The 14,195-nt window shown below is 36.2% G+C and overlaps 1 protein-coding gene across 1 annotated transcript in view; it reads left to right on the plus strand.

Annotated features, from left to right (window-relative positions):
- xpr1a (xenotropic and polytropic retrovirus receptor 1a) overlaps window positions 1-14,195 on the plus strand; it is an 86,826-nt gene that overhangs the window by 50,232 nt on the left and 22,399 nt on the right. The window contains exon 3 of the mRNA XM_024278941.2: window positions 10,900-11,001. Coding sequence (XP_024134709.1) covers window positions 10,900-11,001 — 102 coding nt within the window. The remainder of the gene's footprint in view (window positions 1-10,899; window positions 11,002-14,195) is intronic.

The following is a 14,195-nucleotide window of genomic DNA, read 5'->3' on the forward strand; positions in this document are numbered from 1 at the left end:
TTTAAATCGTTTGGTTTTTGTTTCTTTATTTTTTCATGTTATAGTTTAAATGAATTAATTGTCTTGAAATACTGTTAACTATAATGTGTTCTAAATAAGAACTCATTGAAATGGATTGTTTAAATGCAGTATTTTCTGGGAGTTAATATTCTGAGTAAAATGCCTAATTGGGTGGGAGTGGTCAGAAGAAGTATAAATGGAGGTACTTCTCTCTCACAATGGCAGAAACAGGCAGAAGAAGTGCCAGTCTGAGTTTTGAACACCGAAGGTGACCAGAGGAAAAACTTGTTGGATTTATTTTTGTGTCTGTCATTTTGCCCTCAACCCTGCTTGATTTTTGTACATCCCAAAGACTTTATTAAAAAGAAAAACTCAATGGAATCTCTCCTGGCTTGCCTCCTGTTTGGCTGTTATTTATTTTTCTGGACTTCTTAAAAGAACCCTGCGACAATAATATAAAATAATGACTTAGGCAGCCCTAATATCCATACACATATGCTTACACATCCATATATAAACAAAATAAAGACATTAGGATAACGACAGTCGTCCAAAGACACAGTAAACGTTATTCAAACATAAAAGTTACTCCCATCCATCTTTAAAAAAAAAAAAAAAAATAAATTTTTAGTTGTAGTTGGGCAGTCAGACTTGTTTTTATTTTTGTATCCACTGAGTTATTGTTGGTGGATTTGGTTTAAGCCAATTTAAAGTAATAATCTTTCTTGCAACCATCAGTAAGACATGTAAAATATAACACTGGTCATTATTGAGAGATTCTTTGTCATACAAATCTAGAAGGACTAAAGAGCAACCATTGGCAGATCCGTCTTTATGATTTCTTTATATTTTCTCCCACTATGGTAGTCCCAAAAGACGTGTGAGTGAACACTTACCACGTCGCATTTTCTCCAACATTTATCTTTGGTGAACACCATAAAAACATTTTTTTATTGGAGTGGGTCTTTAAGTTGTTGCATAGTGGCTTTAGAATTATCTAAATACTTGCTGCCAGAAGCAAGACTTGATCCATTTTTTAAAAAACACTTGTGCTTATAATAAAGGTCACTCCGTTGTCTTATATTAAAAAAAAAACCCACTTCATTTATATCTGAGCAAACAGCTTTTCCAATACTGCATGTATTCATTCTGCCGTCCGTCCTGGACTGATGCTCTTTCAAATTTCACATTCTGCAGGTCTGTTCGGCTCTTTTTGCTCCGCTCGGTGAAATGTGCAACGATCACTCTATTGATCCCAGGCACATTTAAAAGGTCTGTTGCTCGGCATGCAATGCAAAGGCAATGAGCGAGCCTAATCAACACTTATTGATTGCTTTATGCTGAGCGCCGACTTCCATGGTGCAGTTTTCCATCCAGCTAAGAAATTTGTGCGTAATTTTTTTGTTGTTGAGAACATGGCATCTAAATTCATTTGGAGGGAATCGGTGACTGACATTGACATTTTATCAAACAATCAGCGCAGACACATTCAATCATGTCAGTGTGTCACTAGGTCACATCCAGACGTGAGGATGCACACAGACACACATGCATGAAACACCTGCTCATTCGCATGCATGCTCACAGTCACTGAGTGATGTGAGAGCAATCGGCTGAAATCCAGGAGAGGCCAAGTCCTGATGCTGGTTGCTAATGGCTACAGCTTCCAGGGGAGCAGAGAAAGACGTTTGTAATGACAGTGTCCCTCCCAGCCGACCGGCTCTGAAAAGCTCATCCAGGCCTCTTGATGCGTTTACGTTGAACACAAGCAGACACAAATGGAAGAGCAATTTTCCTCCATCATGTGACTGCATGTTATTACAGCGATGAAAAACCCTGCACCAAGAGCGACGGTCTTTCTAGCTTAAATCGAACTATTGACATTTTTTTAAAAACGTGTTGTATTTATGCTATAAAATACTCACTATTTAAGTTTTGTCTTAAGGCTGCCGTTTTTCCACAGCGAGTCGAGGGTTCCTCCACTTGGCCGCCTGCAGAGAAGCAGAAAAAGCACTGAAAAAAGGAAAAAAAAGGTTCTGGGGGAGGTGTGAGACAAAGTAGACTGGATATTTTGTCGCAGAAAAAGGTGTGAAATAAGAATGAAGCTGCAAAGATGGAGATATGAAAAAATGTGGCTAAATCAACAGATTAAAGGGTGGAATCCTCCCTCCTCCTCCAGCAGAGAGACCTGAATAACATTTCCCATGTTCTCTTTTCTCTACCGAGCGGATGATGATAAATATCAGTCATGTTTGCTAAGAGCACCGCATCAAACCCTTATTGTTACCTTAATGAGCCGTGACCATACAGACCAGCCCTGACTAATGGGGTTTAGCTGACTGTTGGCAGTGCTTTAAGAAGGATTCAGAGTGATCTTGTCAGAGTTTGCTCTGAGATTTATTTAGATCTGCAGAGACAATGGAGCCGCGGAGCAGGACGTGGGGTATGCTGGGGTCATTGGGTCGACATTTTCAGACGCAGTCTTGCTTCACTGCTACAATTTTAGGCTTTATTCTATCATCAGCATTTAACCTTCATTTTCTCTATTCCCTAATGAGTTAAAGTGGCCAAACTGAGGATTTTTTTTTAATTTTAGTGACACAGAAAATCATTCTGTAGGAGCCACTAAATCAAAAAGACCTGTTAATTCACTGATCTGCGTTATTTTTGAGTGTAAAAATGAAGTTGTAATTAAATAGAAGGGTTAAATGTAAAAAAAAAAAAAATTAATAAAACACACTTAAAAGATGGCAAACTAAAATCTCTCAATTTCTAATGTTTTAAAGTAAAAAAAAGGTTTTCTTTTATCTTTAACCATTTAACCCCTCCTATTACTCACACATTTTCAGCTGAAAATAGTGAAAATGTAATATATGGATCCCAAATAATGAGAGCTGAACAAAGTAATAACTAAATAATATAACATAGGATATAAACATATTAGGGATGTAGACGTGGTTAGAAAATAACCTCCGTTGCTAAGGAAATACTAAAATTTACTTTTGCTGATTCTTCTCAAACTTACATAGATCTGTTCAATAGCACTAGGCGACCGAAACATAAAATGGTTGCTATGGAGATAAAACAACAAAAAAGCTGCCATTTTGAAAAATGAGTTTTTTTATATCAATTAAGCAGCAAGTGAGGTCAAACGCGACACATAGAGGCTGGTGGCATAGGCGAGTAGCGCCTGCGGACCATCCAACGCCACTTACAGCTTTAATATATATTATTGAATTGGTTTCATGGACTCATTGTTTAAAAAAAACATATTTTTGGTGAGTGAGGTGAGCTAAAAATGAATTCAACGTACTTTTAAAATGTAATTATATGGGAACAAGAATATAAAACTATTCAAAATGTTCAACCCTTTAAAAGAAATGTACTTTAACTGCTGGATGACAAAGAAAATGTTATTGAAATTCCTCGATAAAGAAAAAAAAATAGCCATAATTGTTTAAATTGCAGGGATGTTTTTGCAAAACACACTCACTCAACAATCCCTCCATTTATCTCAACCTGGTTGGAAATGACTCCTAACATGCAGCTACAGATGTTTCACAGGAGATGGAGATCATAGCAGCAGCATCCTGTTAATCCATAAACTGCTGGATGTGGAGTGCACTTGAGCTAGTTGAATACTTGCTCCCTAATGGCAGATAATGGAGGAAATCCTGGGACAGATATGTTTCAAAACAGAGTGCGATGGGATGGCCTGCTGCGACATGTGTGATTAATGTTCTGTTTTTTTTTAACACAAAAGCCAGATTTTATTGTATTTTCTTGTGTAGTTCTTTAAGCTTTACAGATTTGTAACTAAAAACTGTAATGAAAAACTAAACAATTTTTGATTAAAAAATCGTTTTCATATCGGGGAGTGCCAAAGAATTAATTATCCTTTATTCACCTTCCAGCCACCGTGGCGCTTTCCTTTAGAGAGCTTTCATGAAATCAGACCTGATCTTTAAAGATTAGATTTTCCTTTTTACTATAAGGGATCTTTGTGCACATTGAGACACTGATGCTTCTTTATTGGAGTCTGCCATGTCATTTAAGACATGGTAGAGTATGCACATGGGGGATTTTGATGGTGAAAAAAACAACTCAAAATATAACTATAACTGCTAAAAGTACTATTTTTACATGCAATTAATCTAATCTGGGATTTCTGATTATGTTATTTCTTGAATTTTAGTCCTAAAATGTTTAGTAAAGTTTGAATGCAGACTAACATTAACCCAATAAAAATGAAGGATTTTGTTATCAGTTTGCCTTTTCCATTCTGTCTGTCTACAGGCTGAAAAGTGCAGGAAGTCAGTCGATCTAAAAAAAATAAAAAATAAAAAGTTCTGATCTTCAAGGTCTTGTGAAGGCGAGAGAAAGGTCTGGGCCAAACTTCGGCTCGGTTCTGCCTGTGCGAGATAAGACTTCAGAGCGGCAGCTTAGGGAAAGGAGACGAGGCGAGAGATGAAAACAGAATAAAAGAGGGGATGGGTTAGAATAGTGCATAAAAAACTTTATCTGATCCAAATTACCCTCAAACCTTTTTCTTCATCGTCTCACATGTTTCGTTGACCCTCATCTGTGCATCTGACCGTTTAATCAGTATTTTTTTGCTCTGTCCCACATATCCTTTTACAACCATTTGTCCTGCACGCATCGGGACTCATAATGGATGGAGACGGTCTTCAGACATGTTCTGAACATTAGTCATAAACTTTACTCTTCTAACTTTGTCCTTGTCTCATCAATACACCTGTGTGACAAACATGACCCATTTTAGTTGAAGCTCATTAGTTCACTTCTATTTGGCTTTGTTGCAATACTAAAGGGGCTTTTTAAATAAATGCCATCAATGTGGACATTTGTTTCCATAAACATGGTTAAAAAGTTTCTTTGGAAATTGGAGGAACCGCTTTTTCCAGAAAGAAACCAATTTAAAAAACTTCTATAAATGTATGCTTGTTTATGACATATTTTGACTGTTGTCCGACTGTAATTTCCCTCATTTACAGAGTTTATGTGAACAAGGCCTTTTTAAACTGTTTCAAATCTTTAAAGTCCCACTGGATCCTATTTTGATCTATTTTAAAACCTTTCCCAGCAATCTTTTAAGTATGATTCTGCTGTTTTTAGCCAAAATTAAAAAAAAAATTATTCGTTTTCTGTCTATCCCTACATTTGTGGTGAGGAAACAATTCAGATTCAGACTTAGACCAAATATGAAATCCTCCTGTTTGGTTTCTCCCTACCTCTCCAATTGTAGGGACATTTGAAGGTTGTCCGAAATATTTTTTTAAGGGCTCACCCTTGTCGCGGAGCCCTCCGCCGGCACATTTCTTCTCGTGGGTGTAGTCTGAAGCCCAGAAGTTTACCTGTAAATGTAAGTAATGACTTTTTGTTTCAGCACAACCTTTTTAAAGTTATAAAACCAATGTTGTTATGTATTTCTGAGCGCTAACAGCGTCTTGCTAATGTAGCTGACTATTGACGACATCCTCCAGTGGGAGTAACGTCTGAATTTGAAGACAAGGAATTCCTTCACTACTCATAAATAAAGTGCAATCGCTATTTTCTACAGTTATTCGAATCTATAATTCCAAAATCGAGAGCACTGGAAATTTCCCATAAGTCCTTGCAAAAAACTAACAAGCATCGATGCTCACACATTAGCAAATATAGACCACAATGCATTGCGGTCGAACAATTTTGAAAAAAAAAAAACATGTTTATATGTAATTTTTTAAATAAATGATCCACTTTTTCACTATCAGAACACAGTGGAGTCATAAATTAACGCTGTGAAATGTTCATATTGATTCGATTTTCACTTCATGAAATCATTAGATAAACAAAAGAAAAGTAATGAGCACGGTGTCAGAATTGCTTTTAAAAATCCAGGCTACTAGATCGTCCCAACACTCTATAAAGTAGTTTTTTAGTAGTTAGGGATTAGAGGAGGAATTCGGACATTATTACCACTTGATGATGTCATCAATAGTCTGCAATCATCAACAGCTCCCAGTGATCAGACAATACATGACAACATAGTTTTATAACTTTATAAAAGTCACACTAAAACTAAAACTCATCAAGTGTCACATCAGAACACCCACCTGATACAAAAATGTGTTTCCAGCCAACCCCAACACTTTTGGATACTACTACAGCTTTGAGCGCCCCTACGGTTGGAGCAATAGGAACGAGCCAGAGAGGTATGGAAGCAATTTAGAGTCAGAATAGTTTCTGCAGAGCGGCAGTAGTTCAAATTGTCGAGAGCTCTCCGTTTACACTCTAGCTTACAGCTCCACACAACTCCAACCTAACATTACCAGTGGAACACAAATGGTGAGTGGTATTGGAGCGCTCACAGGAAGGAAGCAAAGACGTGCATGGAGCCATGTGTAGGCATCAAAGTGATGCTTGTGGGCTACCGAGCAGATTTTCTAATGGAATATAGAAATTTAAAAACGCTTAATTTTCCTTATATATTTCCTCCATCATTAGAAAAATGCCACAAGAACTTGTTAAAAACAGCAAAGACCTGATTTTCATTTGAGTCGCTCTGTGGTGGTTCTGTTCCAGCTCTGAGATGATTGATCACCACCGTTTCTCGGTTTTACTCGTTCATTTATCCAGATATAATTCTTCTCTGTATGTGATAAACGTATGAATCCATCATAGACGTAGTTTACTTTCTGGAGCTGCTTAGCTTGCAGTATAAACACCACACAATAGATTGGGAGCTCCTCGTCGTGCCTCCGGTCTTCCCACCCCGGTGAGTGTGCATTCTTAATGCTCCCTTGGCCTCGATGAGAGAGATGATTGGTAGAATTAATTGTGGCTGGAGGGCTGAAGGGAAAAAAAGGCGGGGTGGAGGAATGGGGTAGGGGTGGGGTATTTGTTTGGCTGGTTTTAGTGGCTTCCTTCCTTCACTCCTGGCAGTGGAGGACCTGAATTTTGCTTTTGTCCCCTTGGAATAATATCAGCCCACAGTGAAGTCAATCCCATTCTCTTTTATGGCTGGCTCGGCGTTCTGCTGTCGGTGTGATTTACACCTGTGCGCTCGCAGTGGAGAGATAAGAAAATCTACAACAATCACAATAATGGCCTCCATATCAACTGTGTGATCAGTGAGGGGTCGTTAAATGGAATAAATGGAGTTTGAAAACGCACACATAGTTTGTGAAAGGTGTGTGAGGATGATTCAATCAGGAGAAACCATTTTTTCTGAACAAAAAAGTCATATTTTTGGTGCACTTTTATGTTTTTCGCTCACATTTTAAGTTATCATTCAAAATCTCCTCATAGTCACACAGTTCAGTTCATCTGCTGCTTTATTAGGGTCCCTTCACGGTGCGTTTGTATGGGCACATGCGTAGCTGGGGGTGTGCAGACTGTGAGTATTTGAGTGAACTGTTTGGGGGTGAGTGCGGTAGAGTTGTGGGGAAGCTGTCTCATCATTTATTTATACAATCTACAGAAGAAGGGGTTAGCAGCGAGAGGGGGGCTGCCTTCCACGCGCCGCTCGGGGAATACTGCAGGTCAAGAGTTGTTTTTCTAGCTACCAGCACATTTCTTTGTCTGGAAAAGTAAAGCCACAGAATCAACTCAACATGCTGGACTAAAATCTACAGTCTTTGTCTGTGTTGCTCTTACTACTATGTCTTTTTCTGCGTTCAATAATCTAATCCAAATATGTTTTAATCATTTTGTAGATCCTCTTGAAAATGAATCAGACTGTTAAATAATTGATTTATGTGCCTGGAGTAAGAAAATCTAAAGCTTGGCTGTAATTTACATCCGTTAAATACTGTTAAAGCTAATTAAAACATGCATTGATTTTTCCGTAGCTTCAGATGAATTAGATCCTTGATAAATGGCGGTAAAATGTTTGGAGCAAAACCAGAGGTTAAGATGCAGGAATATTTTTTTTTTTCCTGGTTGTTGAAGCTCACTGGACTGAATGAATAGGTAGAAGCTTTCAGTTGGAGATTATTTTCTGTGATGTTTCAATGCTTTCTTTGATTTATTTAAAGGGGCCCTACCATGAAAATTTTACTTTTTGAGGTTTTAAATGCATTTTACTGTTCATTCCTCACTATAAAGAACCCCAAAGCGGCATTTTGATCCATTCATGCATTTAAGAGTAATATTCTAAAAATCTCCCATACCCACGAAAACCAGCGGTTGGAAACGTGCTGATGTAAGATCGATGCCAACCGCTCCCTCCAGGAAGAGTCGGCTCCGAGAGCTCCGCCTCCAGACTAACACAACACCCAATTTCTCCCCTTATCCAGTGATGATCAGCAAAAAAACTTTCATTTTAGATGTAGAATACCGTATATCTTCCAGTTGTGTCCTGACTTCAATATATTCCAGCTCTAATAGGTGTTTGTTACTTCAGACGCGGGGCTCCTTTAAGAAACCCCCACCTCGTCGTGCAGACGTCGAGTGTATTTGTGTTGTGATGGCCAGGCCTGCTACTAAAGGCAGATATATGGTTGTGCATCCATTTTTGTAGAAAATTGAATACTGTCGTGGGAGAAACGGAAAAAGGATAGCTCTAGGATAGCTATAGCTACACACCGCGGAAGGCGGAGCCTCAGGAATCGAGTCGTTTTACTTCCGGGTAGGAAAAAAACTCACGAAATATAACTAACATTTCATAAATAATTTGTTTTTTAGTGTTCCAAAGGTAATATGGATATAGTTCACTCTGAAAGGCTGAAGAAAATCATGGTATGGCATCTTTAAAGGTCCACTTCAATAAAGAAAAAATATGAAAAACTTACATTTAGGTCGCCACGGCATTCTGGGATATGTGAGTGTAACATCATTTAAATCCAGGTTAAAGACCCTACTGTTCTTTGCTGCATTTGATTCGTTTTTATGAGGGCCGGGAATCGATTACAAATATTTAACTAATTAATCAAAAACTTGGGAAAAAAATGAATCGCAATTAATCGCGATTATTGTCATTTTTTTTAGTCAAATTATTTGCTCACCACTCAATAAATGTAAATAATCTAGAATCAAACACATTTAGATTGTTTATTTCTAATCAGTGCTATCAATCGATTAAAGACATTAATCAGATTAATCACACGTTTGTGTTGTGATAAATCCCGACTAATCACAATGTTTAACCAAGTACATATTAATATATATATATATATATATATATATATATATATATATATATATATATATATATATATATATATATATATTCTTATTTTCGAACAAGAACAGCAAAAGCAAACAAATAAAAAGAAACAATTCAAATTATCCCACAACAATCTTACTAACAAAAAAGGCAGAGGGAAAATTTTCCTTCATTTTATACCTCTACAATATTTAAATTTATTAAGTGACCATCGTATAAGGGGGATAATATCCAATGACTTGCATGCCTTGGAAGCCTGAGGCTCAAAGTGAAAGACAAATACATCTTCATGCATTAATTCTTTTTGATTCATTGTGAGCATTATCACATTAAAGTTGTTTTAAATTTGGTTCTTTTTAACTTTCTTTAAATGTATATTTCAATCATTTTACCTTTACTATTTCTTTTGATTTTAATGTTTTATGTAAAGCACTTTGAACTGTCTTTACACATAAACTATACAAATAAACTTGCCTTTTTCTTGCTTTAGTTCAGCTATTATAATGAAATTTAATTTAGACTTCAAACCAATCCCAATTTGCTCTTCAATCAGTCTCCCTCTGTCTCCTCTTCTTCATCTTTTGTTCTTCATGCTACTCTTATTAAAAAGTTTTTATTTTGAAGGAATCCTCGGTTGCTTTTTATTTGCTTTTTTTTCTACCATAAGTCTTTCCACGGTGATTATTCAGGTCCTCTGTCAGTCATTTAGCGGTTCAAACAGGCTTTTCTTATCTTCTTTCTTCATGTTTTTGTCCCGCTATGACGAAGAACTTCATACCTGCTGTGCTTTCATGTCATTAACAACTCTTTTGTTCATTAGGATTTTTTACTGGTAATTTTACTTTATTTCATATCTTTTTTTTCAAATATTTTTAAGCAACAGCATCAATTTAACTGTGCCCTCTGGGTCTAGAAACGCTTGTATCACTACTGTTGGCATGATTCGCTGATATTGACAGTCTGATCTATCAGGTAACTTTCTCATTTTACTGTCAAACAGAAAATCTTTATTAAACCCACTTGAAGCAAAAGCTTTTATAGGATTGCTCTGAAAACTGTCAAATGCTGTTCTGCAAAACCAGTTTTGGTTTTTTTTTTATATAAATGAACTTTTTTCACAATTAGACCTTTTTATAATGGTAGGATTGATACTTATACATAACAGACGGAAGTTTGTTGTCAATAACAGTCAGTAGAGTCAGTGGTTAAACAGTTCAGCTACATGCTAAATACGTGCATTTTTATAAGCGTGATCTTCAGCTCGTTCAGGTGTTGGGTAGCCTGCTGTGAATGAGGCAGAGGATTATTTGAGACAGAGCATCAATACTGATTGAATTGGCTGCTCCTGAAAAAGACATGCTGGGTTTTGTCAGATGGAGGAGATGCAGGAAGAAGCTGTTGATCTAATTCTTACTCTGAATGGATGTCTGTTCGCCTGAGAACCAACGAACCTTAAAGGAGTAGCAGAAGAGATCTGCCAGGAAAGTCACTTTAGAGTACTTAAAGACAATAACACCTGAAACAACAGTTTCCCTGACTTTCTCTGGAGGAAATGATGAAAAACCTGCTGTTAATTACACTGTGATGGTCACATTTTCTGCTGTTGTTCTTGTTTTAATGCTTTACAGAAACCTAAAACATTTCCAATGTATTTATTTACGTTTTACAACTATTTTCTTGTGCAAACACTAATAATTTTCTCCTTCTCTGTGTTTTTATTGTTACTTTAGTCACAGATGAAGACACGGTGAAAAGATACTACGCTAAATTTGAGGAGCAGTTTTTCCAGACCTGTGAGAAGGAGCTTCTGAAGATCAACACTTTCTATTCAGGTAACTGATGTCCCTCTGAACGTGTCAATCATTCAATTATAGATAAGTTACAAAGGCTTTACTCGTCAAACTGGATGGGATTGCTTAAACTGTGTATTTTCTCCTAATATTTAGATAAATCTCAGAATTATGAAGAAAAAGTCAGAATTATAAAATTAAAGTCAAAATGAAGAAAAAGTCAGAACTTCTTGAAAGAAACAAAATACTAAGATTAAAGTCAGACTTGTGAAGAAAAATCAGGATCCAGAAAAAAAGGCAGAATTTTGGAAATAAAATTTGTAATTGTGAAATTAAAGTCAGAATTCTTATAAAAATCAGTCTGAATTCTGAGGTTAAAATCAGTTCTAAAGAAAAATTCAATATTCTAAGAAAAAACAATTAGAATTCTGAAATTAGATTCAGAATTCTGAGAGTAATGTCAGAATAAATCAGAATTCTAAAACAAACATTAGAATTTTAAAAGTAAAGTCAGAATTTCAAAATTCAATTCAGAATTATAAAGAAAAAAACAGTAAGAATTCTGATATTAAAGTCAGAATTTTTAGAAAACAACACATAGAACTCTAAAATAATTCTGAAGAAAAAGTCAGAAATCTAAAGAACAAGTTGGAATTTTAAAGAAAATGTCAACTCTGAGGAAAAAACAGATTACTAAGTTTTTAGTCAAACTTTTGAAGAAAAAGTCAGAATTCTGATTAACAAAACAGAATTCTAAAGAAAAAGTCAGATTTCTTAAAAAAATGTAAAATTCTGAAATCAGTGTCCGAATTCTAAGATTAAACGTCAGAATTTTTAAATTAAAGTCAGAATTAGAAAAGAAAACCCAGTAAGAATTCCGAATTGAAACTCAGAATTCAATTTATTTCCAAAATTCTGAAGCAAAAGTAAGAAATCTGAAGCACAAGTCATAATTTCGAAGAAAATGTCAGAATTCTGAGAAAAAAATATATAGATTTTTAAAACTAAAGTCAGAATTTTGAAGAAAGAGTCAGAATTTGGGGGAGAAAAAACAAAAAAATTTGAAATTAACGTCAGAATCTTGATCAACAAAAAATAATTTTTAAAGAAAAAGTCAGAATTTTGAGATTAAAAAGCCAAAAATTTAAAATTAAAGTGAGAATTCTGAAGAAAAAGTCAGTATTCTGGAGAAAAACATTTGGAATTTTTAAACAAAGTTGGAACTCTAAATAAAAAGTCAGAATTCTAAGAAAAAATTAATACATTTATGGAGTTTAAGTCATAATTCTGAAGAAAAAAAGGTAGAAATCTGTAACTAAACAGATTTCTTTTTAGCCCTTTATTGTTTTTTTCTCCATGACTCTAATCTTTTTTCACTTTTTGCTAAATAACTTTCGGTTGAAATGATGGACTAAAGTCATCGTCCACTCAGGGATGTCCCATAGTTCCTACCTTTTTCAGTTTCCATACAAAAGAATAACATTTCACACAAAAATTGTGAATTGTTTTGCTTTTGAAATAGTTGCAGTGATATTTAATGTTTTTGCATTGAAGGATTTGTTGGTGTGATTTGTCCTTCAGGGCCACCGTAGGATGTAGTAGACCAGCAAACTAGATTAAAAACAATTTCTTACGTCATCTATAATGAACTCTGGATCTCATTCATTTTGCTTTATTTCGGTCATCTGTGGTGTTTTTGCCTAACAACGGAAGAAAAACAGTTTTGCCGTCCTCTGAGAAGTTACACGCCACTCTGATTCCACATCACGCTCTAGACGCCTCTAGACTGTTAATGTGCTATAAGTAGCTGCATTTAATAGTGGATATATGAGAGATGCAGCCAGTCTTCGTCGTGTTCGGAGCAGCAATCTGCCCCCCATGTATTTCAGAATCCGTGCAACACGAGACGCAGCCATAACATATTCTGGTATTCTGGTCCCTGGGGGGGTTCTACACTTGAACTTCAGTTCAGGAAGAAGTGAACGGCGGCGGTGCTGAAGACAGGCAGGGCTTCCTCCGGAGGCCATTTGTGAAAATGCAATCTCATAGGGTCACCGAGGGGGGGGGTCTTTACTGGAAAGATCCAGTTTGTAATAATGGGACTTTTACTGACTGATCACTAAGTTCCCTAATTTACTGAAAAATGAGAGGATCTTTTTTAACAATGTTGGGAAAAGATACTTATAATGAGGTAGTCGTTTATGATTGAAATCCTTTGTTTTACTTCTGTATGTCAGTTAAAACCTTACAAGTAAAACCACTTCCTTTTTTTTTTTCTTTCTTTTTTTTTAATCTCCTCTTCGACCTATTTTAGTTGGAGTGAAATGTTCTTCTACCTTTATTTATTCATCGTTAAGGAGTTTATAAAGTTATCTTTTGAAGCGTTTCCTACTTCCACTCTGCATCAGAAGGCCTAAATGAGAATAAAATCATGTAACTGTTAACGGGTCGACACATGCAATTAATAAAAAAAAAGTATATTTATTAACGCAAATTACTTCATGAAGCAGCCGTTTTGTGCTTTGCAAGGCTCCCACGGCGTGCATTAATTTCTGCTAATGCACACTTCCTCTCGCATTATCCCACCTATACCATGGTCACGTACAAAAGAAACAAATGTTCAATTAATTTTTAGTACTTTATTCTTGTTAACTTTTTGGTTTAAATTGCTTTTTCACAAAAAGTGGACTATTTAAAACACAGTGCAGTCCGTTGTCACGGTAACATGACTTCTCCCTGTGCCCGCACCAAACTCGGCTGCTGTAGCAAAGGAAAGCAGAGATACTGTTCGTCACGATAGGTTGAATAAAAGGTCACCCCTTACCGCTTTTTTTGTCAAGAAGAAAGTGTGATTAGGATTATTCTGATTAATTTTTTTAATCGATTGACAGCACCAGTAAGAATTCATTGGAAAGACCCTCCAAAATGTGTGAACATCTGTTGAGAGGAACTTGTTCACATCGATTATGATCAGTTCGTGAGCGTCAGAGCAGAGGTGTGAGGTCGGTGTGACATCACAGCGTTCGTCCTCATTTGTTTACATTACAATGGATCAGAGCTGTGTCCATCAGAGAACTTTCTCTCGTGTTTGTGTGTTGTGTGTCTGTAACACGGTAAGGGTTGACGAGGTCGTGAGGGTGAATGAAGTTTTTATTTTGGGTGTAAATGATGATGGTACACCAGGATAAGAGGCTTCACCTTTCTCATGAAGGTTCATTAGCTGCTCACAAAGAGCT

This window comes from Oryzias melastigma, linkage group LG4 (genome assembly GCF_002922805.2).
Source record: "Oryzias melastigma strain HK-1 linkage group LG4, ASM292280v2, whole genome shotgun sequence".
In the NCBI taxonomy this organism is placed as follows: Eukaryota; Metazoa; Chordata; class Actinopteri; order Beloniformes; family Adrianichthyidae; genus Oryzias; species Oryzias melastigma.